This window comes from Phyllobates terribilis, unplaced genomic scaffold (genome assembly GCF_046119375.1).
Source record: "Phyllobates terribilis strain yellow unplaced genomic scaffold, ASM4611937v1 Scaffold_8__6_contigs__length_399053987, whole genome shotgun sequence".
Lineage (NCBI taxonomy): Eukaryota > Metazoa > Chordata > Amphibia > Anura > Dendrobatidae > Phyllobates > Phyllobates terribilis.
This window is the reverse complement of record NW_027362768.1, coordinates 363,899,196-363,919,401: the sequence shown is the minus strand read 5'-3', so window position 1 is coordinate 363,919,401 and position 20,206 is coordinate 363,899,196. Positions and strand designations below refer to the sequence as shown.

Genomic DNA, 20,206 nt, shown 5'->3' with positions numbered 1-20,206 from the left:
AAAATTGTGACATTTCAGTTTTACGCCAAAATTCTAGCACAGTTTCCTTGAGGAGAACTGATGCAGATAGATCCCAAATCCTTTTTTTGGCCATCTTGTGTTGCACATCTTTAAGGCTTCTATACACATTAGGCTCATGGTAGACGTCCATGAAACTTGGTCCGAGCACCGACCACAATGTACGGACTGTCCATAGGTCACCCGACAAACTCAACAGCCTGATATATGATTGACCCACAGACAGTACGTGTTTTGTGGTCCTTGCTCGGGCTGAGTTTCACGGATGTCTGCATGAGACCTTTGCCTAGGTTCACACATACAGTTCTAGCCGCTTTTGTCAGGGTTGGTTTGCAACGTTTTTGTGCACATCAGAAAAAAGACAAACTCTGCCAAGTAGAAAGCAAAATTGGAGCCCAAAATCTTATTGTCGTGACTTCCATCATAATCACTTTTTTAAGGAATTCCTACAGAAACCCTGTCCATTAGCTACCTCTCCCGATATCTCTTTATATAGGGACGCTCAGATCTGCCAAGCGCTTCTGTGTTCTCTATTAGATTGCTGATGCCGAGCTTCTCTGGTAGCCTCTTAATTCTGTGCAGAACAAAAGTATTGTCCATTGGCATTCTTATGACAGAATCCTTCTTTCCTCCAACATCATCAGTCAGGTGAGACTTTGGATGCTGCCTGAAAAGGGAGACACCTACCAGAAAGCAAGATTCCCAGGAACGCCACAAATTGTTCTGAAAGTTGTCGAAAACCTGCTCAAAGTTCAATGGAGGGAATATGGCTTAGACTAGTGGTGTGAGTCAGTCGAAAAGTTGGTAGATGTTGTCTGGGTACCACACTGTTGTTAAAGGTTTGGTCCTGCTCCTCTCACTTCTGAGAGGTGAGCAGAGCGGGTGCTGTCACGTCTACTGATACTTGATGGGTCACACGGGCAATCACCAAGTATCATGACATCACTCCTCTCTTGATTCGGAGGTGAGCAGAGCAGGACTAAACCTTTTATACTGGACTTCTTTCTGTCAACCTGTTCAGTAGACAGGTAGTCTTCACTGGTGGTGAGACTTGTTGATACGTCTTATAAAATGGGAACTTTTGCAATCATAGACTTCTGTTTTGGGTCTCTAGACTTTTCAGTTACATTTTTCATCACATCTCTCAATCTCGTTGGCCATCCAACTTCTTTTCACTCCTTGACTTGTCGTCTTCTTCTGGCTTTGATCTTGTCTCCAGTGCACAGGTGGTCTTCACAAGTGACGAGACTTGTTGAAACGTCTTGTAGTATAGGAAGGTTTCCAGTCATTCTGTTTTGGGTCTTCAGACTTATCAGTTACGTTTTTAATTGTATCTCTCAATCTCGTTGGCCATCCAATTTCTTTACATTCCTTGACTTGCCTTCTTCTTCTGGCCTTTGTTCTTGCCTACTTTACTTCTCGTATGTTCACTTACGGTAACTGCAAATCATTCAAACCCAATTGAAGTATCTGATCAATTTTATGGACCCTAGGAAACTATAGATCTCGTGGGTATCTATTTCTTTTTTGGTTTCATCTCAATACTTTTCTTCGAGAGTCTTCCAGGTCTTTGTAGACTTTGTTTTTTGGATTCTTTCCTTTTGGGTTGAGGGACTAAATTGGATCTTGTTGAGAAACCAGGACATCCACCTTCACAAGACTGATGGGGCCGTGGCAACATCATCATTTGAGAGTGCCCTAGTTTTCCCATCTAAAAATAAATCGGGAGCCCTACTTTTTTACACTCTGATGGGTTCCTGTAAGCGTTGAGGATCACAGCCTTCGTCGGTAGACTATTTCTGGATGGGCGGATGCTACATGCAAACTGCAGAGGTTTCTAACAAGTGTCAGAGGTGTTCTCATGGGGGGGAGGATAAGGGGCGATCTCTCCGAACACTTATGAGATGCTGCTGTTGTCATGGTTACCCTTGAGATGTTGTTTATTTATTTTTTTAAAAAGTTGATTAAATGTGTTCGGAAAGAAGGGGGAAAAGAAGCCTTTCTGAGACTTGAACAAGCTATTAATGGAGACTGGAAATCGAGCCAAGTGATCTGATTCCTTTAGATTTGTGCCTTCTCGTAACATTGAGCCTGATAACAACAAGCATTTTTTTTATCGCGGTTGGAATTTTTAATTTGGCAAATTTTTCATCATTGGAATTCTCGCGGATTGGGTGAAACTGATTGGTCAAGAAGAATTTTAGAAGTGACGCAAGCGCTTACAGTTTCCATTTCCGGTGCATAACCAATCGTGATATTCCACCTTCGCCCCAAGACACAACCCATGGACAGTGGTGGCACTGTTTGAGAGCCGCCATGTTCCCAGACAACCTGTTTAAAGGGTTACTCCAACGATACTTGTTGTTACCCATCCTCGTGATACCTTATAACTTGTTGATCATAGGGGGCAGTCTGACTGCCGGGACCTCCACCAATTCCGAGAAAGGGAAATGAATGGAGCAGGGGTACATTCTACTAGATGGGGCTACCGGAGATAGGTGGGGTCTCAGCCGTCATCATCCCTACCGATCAGGAAGTTATGACCTATCCTAATGTTTTGGTGACAACATGCAATGTTACAATAACCCTTTTAAAGGACTGTTCCCAAAATAACAGGTTATCCAGGGGGGTAACTTTATCGCAGGGTGTCCTACTACTTTGGCCCCAAGTGAATGGGGCTCTGGAATTTGGAAACCGGAAAATGCAGAACTCCGTCTTGAATGTAAATGCTCGACGTCTGTCCATTCTTTGCCTATGGGACTAATTGAGTGGAGGTCTGAGATCCACATCTCTGCTCCATGAGCCCTTCTCGGAATTGCTGGGGGTCCTAGTGGTCAGACCCCCTATGACCAGTAACATATCTGATGTCCTATGGATGGGGAATAACTTTTGAAGTCTCTGGATCGCTACAACTATAAAGAGGTGTACTATGGCAAACACTATAGAATTAGGAGACGGGCACAGCTGGAGCACCTCCTAAATTGTTTTTCTAAAATTGGTTGAAAAAAAAATCTCCTTCCGGCTCCGCTTCTTCTTTCTCTTACTTCTTTTTCTCAAGCAACGTGGTTTTTTGTGCAACCTTTCAATAATCTCTTCTCCGACTTCCCCAGAAACATTAACTTTTAGCTGTGTATGATGTTGGGGACGGCGAGAAAAGCTGCTGCCGGAGACATCTGGTTCCACTTAACTTTTTAGGTAAATGAAGGTTTAGATAAATGGAGATGCAGCTTTTTCCACCTTACGAGATAGGATTCATCCAGGGGGCAATAATGCTGGTCCCCTATATGATGGTTTTGGGGTAAATGCACACGGAAGGGATTTGCTCTGGAAAACTTCTGCAGGGGAATCAGGCAAAATCTGATGCAAACTGCGGATTTTGGTGTAGAATTGCCGCTAAGGATTCTCAGCAATTAAGAAATAATATATTTGAAATCTGCAATTACGGCTTTTGCAGCAGATATTCAAAAATAAGGATGGGGCATGTTGGGTTTCAGCTTGCCCGATCTTTTGTTACCAATCGAGATACACTTTAGGTCAAACGTACATAGTGGAGTATCTAAGCATGTTGGGAGTTGTAGTTGCTGAACAGCTGGAGAGCCGCAGCTTGCAGTGCTTTGTCCGATTCATATATAGCTATATTTAAGTATTTTCAGTCCTTGACGGAAAGGTCGTGTCAGTGACTCGGTAATTGGCCGGCTTCATATAGGGGATTAGTCCATTGTTCTGTATAAACCTGCTCCGCTTGTTTGCAACGTGGTTATAACTATTCATAGAAACTAGAATTTTTAAGAATTCTACGACGTGATTCACGTTACTTCCCTGTAATCCCAGCAGGATAGTTTTCACTTAAAGCAATATATATATATATATATATATATATATATATATATATATATATATATATATATATATATATATATATATATATATATATATATATATATATATATATATATATATATATATATATATATATTTTTACTTTGAATAAGCCCAAAAATATGAGGATTAATGTCCTTTTTTAAATTAAAGCAGCCATTGCTCTGTATTTTTAATCTATCCTATTCATAGATGTAGAGTTCAATGATAAATGTCTGCCTGCCGCCGCCACTAGAGGACGCTCAAGACTTTACTGCATACATAAACAGTTTGCAGTGAGCTCCCTCTAGTGGCGATTGCAGGCAGACAGAATTTAGTTCTGTAACTGTTTTTAGAGAGATGTTTTTGTAGCTCTGTATAAGAAAAACTAAAATCCTAATTACTATAAAGATAGATTAATCACTATTCCAAATTTAAAGTCCAACATTCTTTTCTGAATAATTTCTTAAAGGTTAAAATAAATTTTCAAGAGGTTCTGTCACTAACCTATGTAATTATTATTTTTTTGCCTGGTGTAAATGCTGCTGTTCTCCTGAATCCAAGGCCTCTCGGATCCTGAGATATGGCCTCCTCTTCCCTGTGGTCTTTTTAGACAAGTGGGTGTGGTCTTCAAGCCGACACCCACAGAGAAGATTTCAGGACCTCTCCCATTTGGCTAAAAAACAACAACAAAAAAAACTAGTTACCTACAGGAAAGACGAGGCCGTAACTCAGGAACGGAGAGGTGCAGGAACAAAAGAAAAACATCGCCAGATTCAGGGGAACAGCGGCTTTTACACTGGGTGAAGAAATTACATATTTATGGCGAGTGACAGGTCCCCTTTAAATTAGGAAAAAATAATAAGCTCTATTATGTTTGTGCATGAATTAAAGCACGTTGGAAGGGTGTGTATATATAGGATGGGATGTATCAGTCACACTTAAATTTTTGGGGTTTTTCATCACGGGCTTTAAAAAAGTTTCTGATCAGTACCCAACTGGTTATGCCGAGTCTGTCTATTTGCAGCCATCTGATATACTAAAGATAAAGTGTTTGTTACAGAGGTGTCAGGGTGTCTGTAAAGTAATGTTCCGCTGTCTTCTAGAACGTGTGACTTTTATTTTAGCGGCTGTGAGTAATTAATTATATTGAAAGAATGGAATTCTCATTTAGTGAAAATTTTGCAGCTTACCTTAATTGTCTAATGGTCGTTATGGGCCTGAACAAACTCCAATGGGCCTACGAGGGGCTCAAATTTCAGCCCCCCACAATGCTGCCAGCATGTGGAATGTGACGCCATGGCCTGGGAACCTTACTTGACCCCCATTCCCATTCCACATCAGTTTAAAGGGTGGTCAAGTCCAATGCTTTAAATGCATGTGTCTGGGACTAAAATTCATTTTTGCAATTGGGTATTTTTAAAATGTTGCACCGTTTGGCTTTTACAGACTCTCTGTTTCTCCGCACATTCAACCTTGATGTGGTCAGAAATCAGCAGAAAGGAGCTGAGAAAAAGACAGGAGTTTAAAAAAAAACAAAAAAAAAAAACCTCTCCTATCAGAATGAGCTCGCTGGTAGTTTCTCAGTTAACTCATTTTACAGATGGCAGCAGACAGTACAACATGGAGGCTATGGAAGGCAAACGGTGCAACATTTTTAATGAAACACAATTGCAAAATTGATTTTTAGCTCAAAATATATACAGTTTAAGAAAAAAGAGACAACAACCTTTTAAGTTTATAAAAATCATTGCTATATTCTATACTAGGGAATTCTGGGATGAGAGGGTCGTCTTCTGTTTAGCGTCCTCCAGAGTGGAGAGCAGGTACTAAGAGCGTTTATTGATCTGACGGCCATTGATATGAATGGTGTAATACCTCATTTTTCCAGTGGTGGCGCTGCAGGAAAACTGAGCACTTCTTACCAGGTTTCTACACTGATTACAGCCGATCACTGGGTTTGGACTGGAATTATTGGCGATGTCTGTTTTATTTCATAAGCAGATTTCGGAAGGAGAAAATGTTTTCTAAAGTTCCGTTCTTCTCATGGATGTTTCTTTTCTTCTTTCCCTCTTTAGACTTGGTGGAAATTTCTATCAGCACTAAGTGGTTCAGGAATATCTTTCAGGATGCCCTTGGGAGAGGATGGGCCAAGTTGGAAAAAGAGAGCAGAAGACATACGGGATATCTATGAATTCCGGGATGTGTTGGGAACGTGAGTATCTCTGGGGATCCGGGGACTGGAAAAAATCGTTATCTATAGTTATCTGATCTGACGATGCATAAATTATATCTGTATATTAAAGGGAAACTCTTTTGGTCCACTCCTAACTGCTGTCTGTAGGGCGCAGCTCTCCTTGTGTTACATGAAGATATTATTATTTATCTTTATTTTGTTTCTAGTATTATTAGTATTATTTTATTAGTATTGGTTTATTTATTTTATTTTTAATTTATTATATTTTTTTTAATAAAAATCTAAAAATAAAAATATATATTTGTTTTTTTTCTATGTTTTAGCAGCAGTTTTATAACATGTTTATATCGAAAATTCTTACCGTTGTGAGATCTCTGCTTTCTGTCAATGAATGGTTACTTGAAATGATCAGCTGATGGTCCCAACCCCATTTATAAGGCAAGAAATCCCACTTATTAAACCTGACAGGGCACACCTGTGAAGTGAAGACCATTTCCGGTGACTACCTCTTGAAGCTCATCAAGAGAATGCCAAGAGTGTGCAAAGCAGTCATCAAAGCAAAAGGTGGCTACTTTGAAGAACCTAGAATATAAGACATATTTTCAGTTGTTTCACACTTTTTTGTTAAGTATATAATTCCACATGTGGTAATTCATAGTTTTGATGCCTTCAGTGTGAATGTACAATTTTCAAAGTCATGAAAATACAGAAAAATCTTTAAATGAGAAGGTGTGTCCAAACTTTTGGTCTGTACTGTATGTATATGTGATATATATATATATATATATATATATATATATATATTATACAGTACAGACCAAAAGTTTGGACACACCTTCTCATTTAAAGATTTTTCTGTATTTTCATGACTTTGAAAATTGTACATTCACACTGAAGGCATCAAAACTATGAATTACCACATGTGGAATTATATACTTAACAAAAAAGTGTGAAACAACTGAAAATATGTCTTATATTCTAGGTTCTTCAAAGTAGCCACCTTTTGCTTTGATGACTGCTTTGCACACTCTTGGCATTGTCTTGATGAGCTTCAAGAGGTAGTCACCGGAAATGGTCTTCCAACAATCTTGAAGGAGTTCCCAGAGAGGCTTAGCACTTGTTGGCCCCTTTGCCTTCACTCTTCGGTCCAGCTCACCCCAAACCATCTTGATTGGGTTCAGGTCTGGTGACTGTGGAGGCCAGGTCATCTGGCGTAGCACCCCATCACTCTCCTCCTTGGTCAAATAGCCCTTACACAGCCTGGAGGTGTGTTTGGTGTCATTGTCCTGTTGAAAAATAATTGATGGTCCAACTAAACGCAAACCGGATGGAATAGCATGCCGCTGCAAGATGCTGTGGTAGCCATGCTGGTTCAGTATGCCTTCAATTTTGAATAAATCCACAACAGTGTAACGAGCAAAGCCCCCCCACACCATCACACCTCCTCCGCCATTCTTCACAGTGGGAACCAGCCATGTAGAGTCCATGCGTTCACCTTTTCTGCGTTGCACAAAGACATGGTGGTTGGAACCAAAGATCTCAAATTTGGACTCATCAGACCAAAGCACAGATTTCCACTGGTCTAATGTCAATTCCTTGTGTTCTTTAGCCCAAACAAGTCTCTTCTGCTTGTTGCCTGTCCTTAGCAGTGGTTTCCTAGCAGCTATTTTACCATGAAGGCCTGCTGCACAAAGTCTCCTCTTAACAGTTGTTGTAGAGATGTGTCTGCTGCTAGAACTCTGTGTGGCATTGACCTGGTCTCTAATCTGAGCTGCTGTTAACCTGCGATTTCTGAGGCTGGTGACACGGATAAACTTATCCTCAGAAGCAGAGGTGACTCTTGGTCTTCCTTTCCTGGGGCGGTCCTCATGTGAGCCAGTTTCTTTGTAGCGCTTGATGGTTTTTGCAACTGCACTTGGGGACACTTTCAAAGTTTGCCCAATTTTTCGGACTGACTGACCTTCATTTCTTAAAGTAATGATGGCCACTCATTTTCCTTTTCTTAGCTGCTCTTTTCTTGCCATAATACAAATTCTAACAGTCTATTCAGTAGGACTATCAGCTGTGTATCCACCTGACTTCTGCACAACACAACTGATGGTCCCAACCCCATTTATAAGGCAAGAAATCCCACTTATTAAACCTGACAGGGCACACCTGTGAAGTGAAAACCATTTCCGGTGACTACCTCTTGAAGCTCATCAAGAGAATGCCAAGAGTGTGCAAAGCAGTCATCAAAGCAAAAGGTGGCTACTGTGAAGAACCTAGAATATAAGACATATTTTCAGCTGTTTCACACTTTTTTGTTAAGTATATAATTCCACATGTGTTAATTCATAGTTTTGATGCCTTCAGTGTGAATGTACAATTTTCATAGTCATGAAAATACAGAAAAATCTTTAAATGAGAAGGTGTGTCCAAACTTTTGGTCTGTACTGTGTATATATATATATATATATATATATATATATATATATATATATATATATATATATATATATATATATATATATATATATATATATATATATATATATATATATATATATATATATATATATAATATAAATGTAGGTGGCCAGAAAATAATATTTATTTTGATTTGTATATAAAATTTATAGTTACTAACACAAGCATAACATTGACAATTACAATTTATTCTGAACAATAATACAAAAGCCCTTAAATTTTATCAGCGCCGGTGATCAAACTGTTTTCCATTACAATTTGCACAGCTTTGAAGTCGCCTCTTACGCTTCGACAAACTTTTTTGCACAAGTCTCTTTGGGTATTAATTTCTTGAAATGAATCTCTTATGTAATTTTTCAAATCGCTGACACTTTTTGGTTTTTGACTATAAATGACTGATGCATCAGTCTTATTTTCTTTGGATTCTCGTCATGCCATTCAGGCGCTGAGGCTTGTAACTGGCCTCTGGCAGTCATTCAGAGGAGGGTGGAAATGGACGTCATGACATGTGTCAACCCTACTATGTGATAACGTGAGGTCAATCACAGGTCTCATCACCAGAATAGAGCGACGGATCATGGCAAAACAGACCTGGCATGGATGAACAGACATTTTTCGCCGGTAGAATCAGCTTCATCAGGGGAAATTTGCTGCATTCCCTTGATGAAGCTAGTTCTACCAGCGAAACATGTTGAAAAATGCGATGGGGTCAGAAATGAAATTTTAATAGAATTCAGGGCTTCTCCTAATAACAATTAGATAACTTATGGTGTTTGGCCCCTGCAAGCGCCTGCATAAAAAGCTGATGGTTATAATCTAATCTTATGAATGAATGGTTAAACAGTACAACTTTTTTAATTTATGTCGGAACAAGACCTAAGTCCTCGCCCCTGTTATTTTCAACTTTTTCTGACCTTATAATGAATATTAATTGGGATATAAAACTTAACCTTTAATTGATAGTGATGTGGGAAATTGGGTTCTAATTTACCTGGTTTCCAGTTATCATTTTTCAAGAGCTGTTTAATTAAAGTTGTTGTCCAGGATTAAAAAATCCATGGATGCGATCAGAGCTCTCTCCTATTTCTGCTGTTTAACAGTTCAGATGCCGCTATCAATCTCTGGCAGTGGCCTTTAAACGGTATCTGAGCGCCCAACGAGCCTTCGCCATCTTCATTCTCCCATGAATGTCACTACTTTTTTTTTTTTGCATCAATATGAATAGATAAAAGGGTAAATAATAGTAAATTGTTTTAAAAATACATAAGTTTTTAAATCAATTCACTTTTCCCAATTTAATAAAAAATAAACAAATTTTGGTTTGGCCAAATTCAGAAGTCCGATCTTTGAAAATATACAATTAATTAACCTATACAGTAAACCATGTAAAAAAAAAAAAAAAAAAACACCTAAATCTCAGAATTTGTTTTTTCTTACTCACTGCACCTACTTAAAAAAAAAAAAAATAAAATAAAAAAAAAAAAATATATATATAAACAAAACACCCCAATATGGTCCTAATTAAAAAAAACAAACTATGGGTTAGTGCAAATAAAGAAAAAAATGAAGTCCTCAAACAGCTCCACTGATGGAAAAGTAAGAGTTATGGATCTTGGGGAAAGGTTGACACAAACTATTGTTTATTAAACTACATTTTAGAAAAAAAATGCAGATTTGGTATTGCTGTAATAATACAAACCTAGAAAATTATTATACCAGAGCATTTTCTACTGCGCAAAGAACGCTGTAAAAACAATGACAGAATTGCTTTCTCTTTTTTTTCCACCATTTTCATCCTACTTTGAAAGATAGTTATAGCTCTTACAAGAGATTGAAAAAAAAAAAAAACCCCAAACAAATGAAAGTGCAAGTATAAAAAACTGTCCAGGGGTTCTCCAAGAATGTGATAAAATGGTCCCCGTCTCTTAATTCAAACGGCAGCCCGTCCTAGTCACGTGTCAGAACAGTCTGGAGAAACGCTGCTCCCGAGACCTGTGTCTCAATGACAGAGGAGCTGTATCGTGAGCACACATACCTAAGAAATAAACCTCCTTCTCGGCTGACTGTGTAAGGAAAACGGAGGTTAGAGAAAAGTTATTTTTGTGCTAATGCAGCCGAGGAGTTTTTTTTTTCTTCTCCTGTCACAGCCCTTCTCCTTGCCTCAGGGAGGTATGTGTGCTTACAATACAGCTCCTCTGTCAGTTGAGACCCAGGTCTCGGGAGCAGAGTTTCTTCAGACTTACACGTGACAAAGATGGGTTGCTGTTTCAATTACGTGACGGGAATCATTTTGTTATTCTTTGAGAGCCCCCTTTTTAAAGAGTTAAATAACAAATGGTGGAAACTAATTAGCTTCCATGTGCAACAGACCATAACCTACTTGCCTACAGTCATGATTTTGACAAGACTGTTATCCCATGAAATGCAAATTACAAAATGGCGGCGCTTGCGCAGCAGCATCTATCGGCGAGCAATAGATGCTACTGCGCATGCGCGAACACTATTATGCTGGAGGAAAAAATTTGCCTGCAGCAGTATGGCACCGCCGGACACTCTTCCGCAGTAGCATCTATCAACAACCGAGATATGCTACTGCGCGGGCGGCAGGGGTCGTTTTGCTGCATGTAAATTTCAGGTTTGGAACACCATTACACAGGCAGTATGTAAAATAGGAGGCAGGTCGCTGAAGGCACAGTGACCTGTCAGAAGCCAGAGATAGGAATACATAAGCAGAGCACCAGATAAAGTCCCTCCCCAAAGGCCACCCCGAAGCACGAGCATATCATTATGTCAGAGATGAAAATAAAAATTATAAAAGAACCACAGGACTTATTTCATCAACAAAGGTATCATTCTACTCAGTGTAATGGCGCCCACCTTACAGTGTATGAGCTTTACTGCACACAATCCTGCTGACAGGTTCGGTTTAATGTTAGACCAATGGAGACTTAATTAGTCTTTTGGGCTGTATACACAAATGAATAGTTAAAGAAATTTCCTTTTTCATTTTTGATCAGAGTAAGGCTATGTTCACACAGAGTAAGGTTCACACCATGTTTTTTTTCAGCTTTTTTTGATGCAGGTTTTTTATGCAAATTTTCAGCTGCCTTTTGCAGTACCAGCAAAGTCTGAGAAACCAGAATTCTCTGTTCACATATCATGTTTTTTTTGTTCATTCAGGATTTTGTGCCTTGCGTGTTTTTTTGGAAAATAGAGAATGTCACTTCTTTCAGCTTTTTATCAGCGTTTTTTCACCCTTAGGAAGTAATGGGTGGTGAAAAAATGCTGAAAAAACGCATCAAAATTTTGTATCAGCGTTTTTGATGCCAAAACACAATGGGGTTCTTTTTTTCACAGAATTTTATGTACATGCATAATAAGACGGGACAGTGAAAAAAAAAAAAACGCTTAAAAAACCCACTAACGCTGCAGATGTTCTGTTTTGCTGCAGAACATTGACGCCAAAAAAACATAATGTGTGAACATAGTTTTATAAGTTGTAAACGTTTACACAGTGGATGAATTCAGTCATATCCCTTTAAATATGGTCATCTTTGCCCCGTTATCTCTTCAGTGTTTTTCCATTCATAAGGAAATTACTTAGGACAAGGACCTCCAAGGTGGTATTCTCTGTAATACTACCGGTACCACGTGCCACGCCAGAGAGGCAACGGGAGATTAGGGAGATAAATAAGTGGCTCAAGAACTTGTGTAGGAATGAGGGATTTGGGTTCCTGGAGAACTGGGCCGACTTCTCAGTTGGCTACAGACTCTACGCTAGGGACCGGCTGCACCTCAATGGGGAGGGTGCAGCTGTGCTGGGGGAGAAAATGGCTAGAAGGTTGGAGGAGTGTTTAAACTAGGGATTGGGGGGGGGGGGGGTATTCATTTTATAGGTGGGGAAGACCTGGGCACAAATAAAGAAATTGGGGGTGGGGTTAGAACAGTCAATAAAGTAAGAAGGAATAAAGGTACAGAGGGATACATAAAATGCATGTACACTAATGCCAGAAGCCTCACCAACAAAATGGAGGAATTAGAATTAATTTTGTTGGAAAATAATTATGACATGGTAGGGATATCTGAGACGTGGCTGGACGAGAGCCATGACTGGGCAGTTAATTTACAGGGCTATAGTCTGTTCAGAAATGACCGTACAAACAAGCGAGGGGGGGGGGTGTTTATATGTAAAATTATCCTTAAAACCTGTCTTGTGGGAGGATATATGTGAATCTAATGAAAATGTAGAGTCCCTGTGGGTGGAGATAAGGGGTGGGGGAAAAAATAATAAATTACTGATAGGGATTTGTTATAAGTCTCAAAAAATAATGGAAGCAGCAGAGAATATCCTCATAAAGCAAATAGATGAAGCGGCGACTCAAGGAGAAGTCATTATTATGGGGGACTTCAACTACCCTGAAATACATTGGGGGACAGAAACCTGTAGTTCAAGCAAAGTTAATAGGTTTTTGACAACTATGAGAGACAATTACCTTTCACAACTGGTTCAGGACCAAACAAGAAGGGGGGCACTGCTAGACCTAATATTAACCAATAGGCCAGACCGCATATCAAATATACGAGTAGGGGGTCACTTGGGTAATAGTGATCACAAAATAATACATTTTCATGTAACCTTTAATAAGATGAGTAGTAGAGGGGTTACAAGGACACTAAGCTTCAGGAAGGCAAATTTCCAACGGTTGAGAGATGATCTTAATGCAATAAACTGGGACGATATCCTGAGACATAAAGCTACACAAAGCAAATGGGAGACATTTATTAACATCCTTAATAGTACCTGTGCACAATATATACCCTTTGGGAATAAACATGCTAGAAATAGGAGGAAACCACTATGGCTAAATAGAGCTGTAAGGGGCGCAATAAGTGACAAAAAGAAAGCATTTAGAGAACTAAAGCAAGTAGGTAGTGATGAGGCATTAAATAAATATAGAAAATGTAAATTCTGTAAAAAAAACAAATCAAGGCAGCAAAGATTGAGGCAGAGAGAATCATTGCCAGAGAAAGTAAAAATAACCCCAAAATATTCTTTAACTACATAAATGGTAAAAAACTAAAAAATGATAGTGTTGGCCCCTTAAAAATAGTCTGGGTGAAATGGTGGATGAGGATGAGGAAAAAGCCAATATGCTAAATGATTTTTTTTCAACTGTATTTACACAAGAAAATCGCATGACAGAAAACATGATTAGTGATAACAAATATTCTCCAGTAAATGTCACTTGCTTAACCCAGCAGGAAGTACGGCGGCGTCTAAAAATCACTAAAGTTGACAAATCTCCGGGCCTGGATGGGATACACCCGCGAGTACTGCAGGAATTAAGTAACGTCATAGATAGACCATTATTTTTAATCTTTAAAGATTCCATAATAACAGGGTCTGTACCATAGGACTGGCGTATAGCAAATGTGGTGCCAATATTCAAAAAGGGGACAAAAACTGAACTTGGAAATTATAGGCCGGTAAGCTTAACCTCTACTGTGGGTAAAATCCTGGAGGGTTTCCTAAGAGATGCTATACTAGAGTATCTGAAGAAGAATAACCTCATGACCCAATATCAACATGGGTTTACGAGGGACCTTTCCTGTTAGACTAATCTGATTAGCTTTTATGAGGATGCAAGTTCTGGACTGGACCAAGGAAATGCAGTGGATGTTGTGTATATGGACTTTTCAAAAGCTTTTGATACGGTTCCACACAAAAGGTTGATACATAAAATGAGAACAATGGGGATAGGGGAAAATATATGTATGTGGGTTAAGAATTGGCTCAGTGATAGGAAACAAAGGGTGGTTATTAATGGAAAACACTCAGACTGGGTCTCAGTTAACAGTGGGGTACCACAGGGGTCAGTATTGGGCCCCCTTCTTTTTAACATATTTATTAATGACCTTGTAGGGGGCATACAGAGTAATATTTCAATATTTGCAGATGACACTAAACTCTGCAGGGTAATTAATACAGAGGAGGACAATTTTATATTACAGGAGGATCTATGTAAACTAGAAGCTTGGGCTGATAAATGGCAAATGAGCTTTAATGGGGATAAATGTAAGGTAATGCACTTGGGCAGAGGAAATAAAATGTATAATTATATGCTTAATTGTAAAACACTGGGCAAAACTGTCACTGAAAAAGACCTGGGTGTATTGGTGGACGACAAGCTCACGTTTAGTGGCCAGTGTCAGGCAGCTGCTGCAAAGGTAAATAAAATAATGGGATGCATTAAAAGAGGCATAGATGCTCATGAGGAGAACATAATTTTACCTCTATACAAGTCATTAGTGCGACCACACTTAGAATACTGTGTAAAGTTCTGGTCTCCAGTGTATAAGAAAGACATAGCTGAACTAGAGCGGGTGCAGAGAAGAGCGACCAAGGTTATTAGAGGACTGGGGGGTCTGCAATACTAAGACAGGTTATTACACTTGGGGTTATTTACTGTGGAAAAAAGAAGGCTTAGGGGTGATCTTATTACTATGTACAAGTATATGAGGGGACAGTACAAAGACCTTTTTACTGATCTTTTTACTCTGAGGCTTGAGACGGGGACAAGGGGGCATCTTATACGTCTGGAGGAAAGAAGGTTTAATCATAATCACAGACGCGGATTCTTTACTGTAAGAGCAGTGAGACTATGGAGCTCTCTGCCGCATGATGTTGTAATGAGTGATTCACTATTAAAATTTAAGAAGGGCATGGATGCCTTTCTTGAAAAGTATAATATTACAGGTTATAAATACTAGATTCCTTGATAGGGCGTTGATCCAGGGAACTAGTCTGATTGTCGTATGGAGTCGGGAAGGAATTTTTTTCCCCAATGTGGAGCTTAGTGTTTGCCACATGGGTATTTTTTGCCTTCCTCTGCATCAACATGTTAGGCTATGGGTTGAACTACACTGTGTTCCAAATTATTATGCAAATAATATTTTCTCAGATTTTCCCAAATTACCTATATGAATTGCAGTCATTGTAATTTTCTAGTCAAATAACTATTAGAGTACAATTGAAAGGTTTTTGTACAAGCTGCCTATGATAACAGTATATTTTTTAAAAAATAAAAAACTCAAACTGCGCTCAAAATTCATGTTCCAAATTATTATGCACAGCAGAGTTTTCAACCTTTTCATTTTAATAAAGAACAAAAAAATGGTCATTTTTGAAATTATAAGCATTAGCAGGTTATTACACACTGAAATCAAACAGTTTTCAACTCAAAACTTTATTCTAGGTGATGTTACATTTGCACATAGGACCGCTTGTTCGAAAGGAGCTTCTGAACTCTCTCGTCCATTGAATTTGTCAGGTTTTGGATGGTTTCTGCTTCAATTGTTTTGCATGAGGACAGAATACCCTCCCAGAGCTGTTGCTTAGATGTGAACTGCCTCCCGCCATCATAGACACTCCTTTTGATGATGCTCCAGAGGTTCTCAATGGGGTTGAGGTCAGGGGAGCATGGGGGCCACACCATAAGTTTGTCCCCTTTTATGCCCATAGCAGCCAGAGATGCAGATGTGTTATGTGCAGCATGAGACGGGGCATTATCATGCATGAAAATGATCTTGCTGCGGAATGCACGGTTCTTCTTCTTGAACCATGGCAAGAAGTGCTGTTTAAGAAACTCAACATACATTATGGAGTTCATCTTTACCCCTTCAGGGATCCTAAAAGGGCAGACAATCTCTCTCCCCATGATTCCAGCCCAAAACATTACTAATCCACCTCCTCCTTGTTGGCGCCGTAGCCGTGTTTGCATGGGGTGTCCATCAACCAGCCATCCTCCACTCCATTCATCTGGACCATCGAGATCATTTCATGCATGATAATGCCCCGTCTCATGCTGCACATAACACATCTGCATCTCTGGCTGCTGTGGGCATAAAAGGGGACAAACTTATGGTGTGGCCCCCATGCTCCCCTGACCTCAACCCCATTGAGAACCTCTGGAGCATCATCAAAAGGAGTGTCTATGATGGCGGGAGGCAGTTCACATCTAAGCAACAGCTCTGGGAGGGTATTCTGTCCTCATGCAAAACAATTGAAGCAGAAACCATCCAAAACCTGACAAATTCAATGGACGAGAGAGTTCAGAAGCTCCTTTCGAACAAGCGGTCCTATGTGCTAATGTAACATCACCTAGAATAAAGTTTTGAGTTGAAAACTGTTTGATTTCAGTTTGTAATAACCTGCTAATGCTTATAATTTCAAAAATGACCATTTTTTTGTTCTTTATTAAAATGAAAAGGTTGAAAACTCTGCTGTGCATAATAATTTGGAACATGCATTTTGAGCGCAGTTTGAGTTTTTTATTTTTTAAAAAATATCCTGTTATCATAGGCAGTTTGTACAAAAACCTTTCAATTGTACTATAATAGTTATTTGACTGGAAAATTACAATGACTGCAATTCATGTAGGTAATTTGGGAAAATCTGAGAATATTATTTGCATAATAATTTGGAACACAGTGTAGATGGACTTAGTCTTCCTTCAACCTTTAAAACTATGTTACTATGTATGTTACTTGATTGTGTGTGTGTGTATATAATATATATATGTACTGTACGTATTTTTAGGACTATAAGACGCACCTAGGTTTTAGAAGAGGAAGATAGAAAAAAAAATTTGAGCAAAAAATGTGGTCATGATGCACTGTTAAGGTGAAGGGGGTCTGCTGCTGACACTGTTATAGGGGTAATGTCCCCCAATTATGTTAATATCCCCCATCCTGGTATATATGCCCCCCTTCCTATTATGTATGGCACCCCTCATCCCCCTCTTCCTGGTATGTATGGCACCCCTCATCCCTCTCTTCCTGGTATGCTTGACACCCTTCATCCCTGTATGTATGGCCCCCCTCATCCTGGTATGCTTGGCACCCTTCATCCCTGTATATTCATGGCCTTTAATAGCGGGCACACATGACTGCAGATCGGCAGCAGGAGCCGCGCTGCGGCTACAGCGTGCGCGCTACTAGAGAGAATGAATGGGCACTGCACACAGTCCCGGCGTGAGGAGCAGTGACTATTCCGGCACAGCAGATCACTGTGTGAGGGCGCATGGCAGGAACGCCATGCGCGGCTCAGACAGTGAGCGTGTTGGCAGCAGAGTGGGACGCAGCACTGGAGGAGAGAGAAGGTGAATATGATATATATTATTTTTTTTTTGCAGCGTGACAGGGATCGGGGAGGGGGGGGGTCAAGCGTACCAGGATGAGGGGGCCATACATACCGGGATGAAGGGGGCCATACATACCAGGATGGGGGGGCCATACATACAGGGATGAGGGGGGCCATACAATCAAAGATGAAGGGTGCCATATATACCAGGGAGAGGGATGAAGGGTGCCATACTTACCAGGAGCCGCGCTGCAGGCACAGTGTGCCAGCTATTAAGGAAAATGAATATTCATTGCTCACCACCCTCCTGTGCTCTGCTGCTGTTGCTCCACACACATCCCTCGCCACCCACAGCCACAGTATTTATGTATATTGAACTATAAGATACACCCCCCACTTTACTCCAAAATTTTGGAGGAAAAAATTGTCTTATAGTCTGAAAAATACAGTATGTAGGTTTTTTATTTATTTTTTATATATATATATATATATATATATATATATATATATATATATATATATATATATATATATATATATATATATATATATATATATATATATATATATATATATATATATATATATATATATATATATATATATATATATATATATATATATATATATATATATATATATATCTCATATGGTAAACCTCATAAATCCGACCTTTCAATATCGGGATGAGAGGATCTTACGAGCTTCATCCACATAACGCTGCAAAAAACCTGTGAACACCTGTGTAATCTGTGGCCGCACGCTTACTGTCTGATCTGCCTCTGATGTTTGTGTGTAAACCGTGCGCTGTCCTCTGTAAACTCGGCCACAGGAAGCGCCTTTTATCTCTTCGTCTTTATTTACTCCGCTGCCACATGTATTTGGCAAACAAAAAGAAAAAAAAGTTTCCTCCAAAAACTTTCAAAAAGTTTTAGTAACTTTTTTAAAAAGTTTCCCATCAAAGTGCTCCGTAGGGGCATAGATTAGAAAAATCTCGCCTGTTTCTCACAGCTGAGGATTTGTTACCATATATCGAGACAATCCACAAAACTGTTACAATGTATCTGTCTGGAAAATCTGTTACATTTTCTGAACACTGATACTGTACATTGTATCTGTCTGGAGTCCAGGTTGTGTAGCACTTGTGACTTTTCTAAATAGAATGTAATTGTAGCAAATCCCCAGCTGTGAGAAGCATTGCCTGTGTGTGTAGTGGTGTTCCCATTAATTGACAGGAAGCAGAGATATTGATGGGAAATTCAAGCATAAGGCTGTGTGCCCACGTAGCATTTTTCAAGCGTATATGCTGCGGAATTTCCGCAGCGTAAACGCTTGAAAAACGCATGTATATCCGCACCCCATGGTCCCCAATGGGATTCCGCAAGTTCTATGCACATGCTGCGGATTTTTCCGCAGCGTTTATGCCGCGTTCAAAAATCCGCAGCATGTCATTTAATTTTGCGTTTCCGCAAGCGGAATTGCCTTTGTCCAATGCATAAAAAACGCAAGGCAATTCCGCATGTGGAAAACGCGTGATAAACGCGCGAAAAATGCGCGATAAACGCGTGCGGAATTCCGCATGCGTTTTTCCGGGAGAGGACTTGCATTTATGCAGCAGAAATTTTCTGCTTCATAAATGAAACGTGGGCACATAGCCTAAAGTGTGTTAGAAAGTTGTAGAACTTATGAAAAAAAATTAGTGATTTTTGAGATTTTACATTGGGGACCTGTACAGTTGAGAAAAAAGATTTGCAGGAGCTTGGTCCGGCTGCCATGTCAGTAATCCATCGGAGTCCTACCGGCCGGCATCCCCGGCGCCACTTTCCTGCAACCTACTAATCAGAAGAGGCAGTAGAGATGCCGGCAGGTAGGAGCAGGTTCTCAAGACTCTGGTCTGGTGGCCACTGACTACCAATGTGGGCACCAGACCAGGGTCCTAGCACAACTCAAATTTTGGTTGGAGTCCCCACTAATGGCACAATAAGGGCGCGCATCAGCAAGTGCCTCCATTCCTTCTGTCCATTCCTTAAAGGGGCTTTCTTATGGGATTAATTAAAAAGTGAAACTTTTTCCATGAAAGAGCGCCACTCTTGTATATAGGTGGTGTCTGGTATTGCAGCTCATGATCCTCTCCAGAATCCTACAGCGGTCAGTAGAGAATTCTCCCTGTTTCCTTTATATATCCAGCGCTTCTATAAACGGTTATTTATTCTTATCCGCTTCTCGCTGGCGGAAAGTTCTGACATTGAATCTGAGGCTTTAGCAGCAAGTGTTTCTTTAAATTCCCCTGAGCGTCTCTCTCGCTCTCTCTGTCTCACAACTTGACCTCTCGCTCTACTACTTCTTCTATTCCTGAAATCTGCTTCCTTCCTGTATTTTAACCCCAGCGCCGTAAAGGCATCTGGCTTCAGATAAAAAGCAATGTATGTGCTGAGGATAGAAAGGGGCCAGCAAACGTCCCAGCTTCACCGCCAGTCTGGATATCTGGGAGTAAAAAAATGTATATTTAAAGGGCAGTTCCA

The 20,206-nt window shown here is 39.9% G+C and overlaps 1 protein-coding gene across 1 annotated transcript in view; it reads left to right on the top strand.

Moving 5' to 3' along the window:
- CAMK1 (calcium/calmodulin dependent protein kinase I) overlaps positions 1 to 20,206 on the top strand; it is a 99,069-nt gene that overhangs the window by 17,739 nt on the left and 61,124 nt on the right. Inside the window, exon 2 of the mRNA XM_073644808.1 lies at positions 5,955 to 6,091. Coding sequence (XP_073500909.1) covers positions 6,006 to 6,091 — 86 coding nt within the window. The 5' untranslated portion in view covers positions 5,955 to 6,005. The remainder of the gene's footprint in view (positions 1 to 5,954; positions 6,092 to 20,206) is intronic.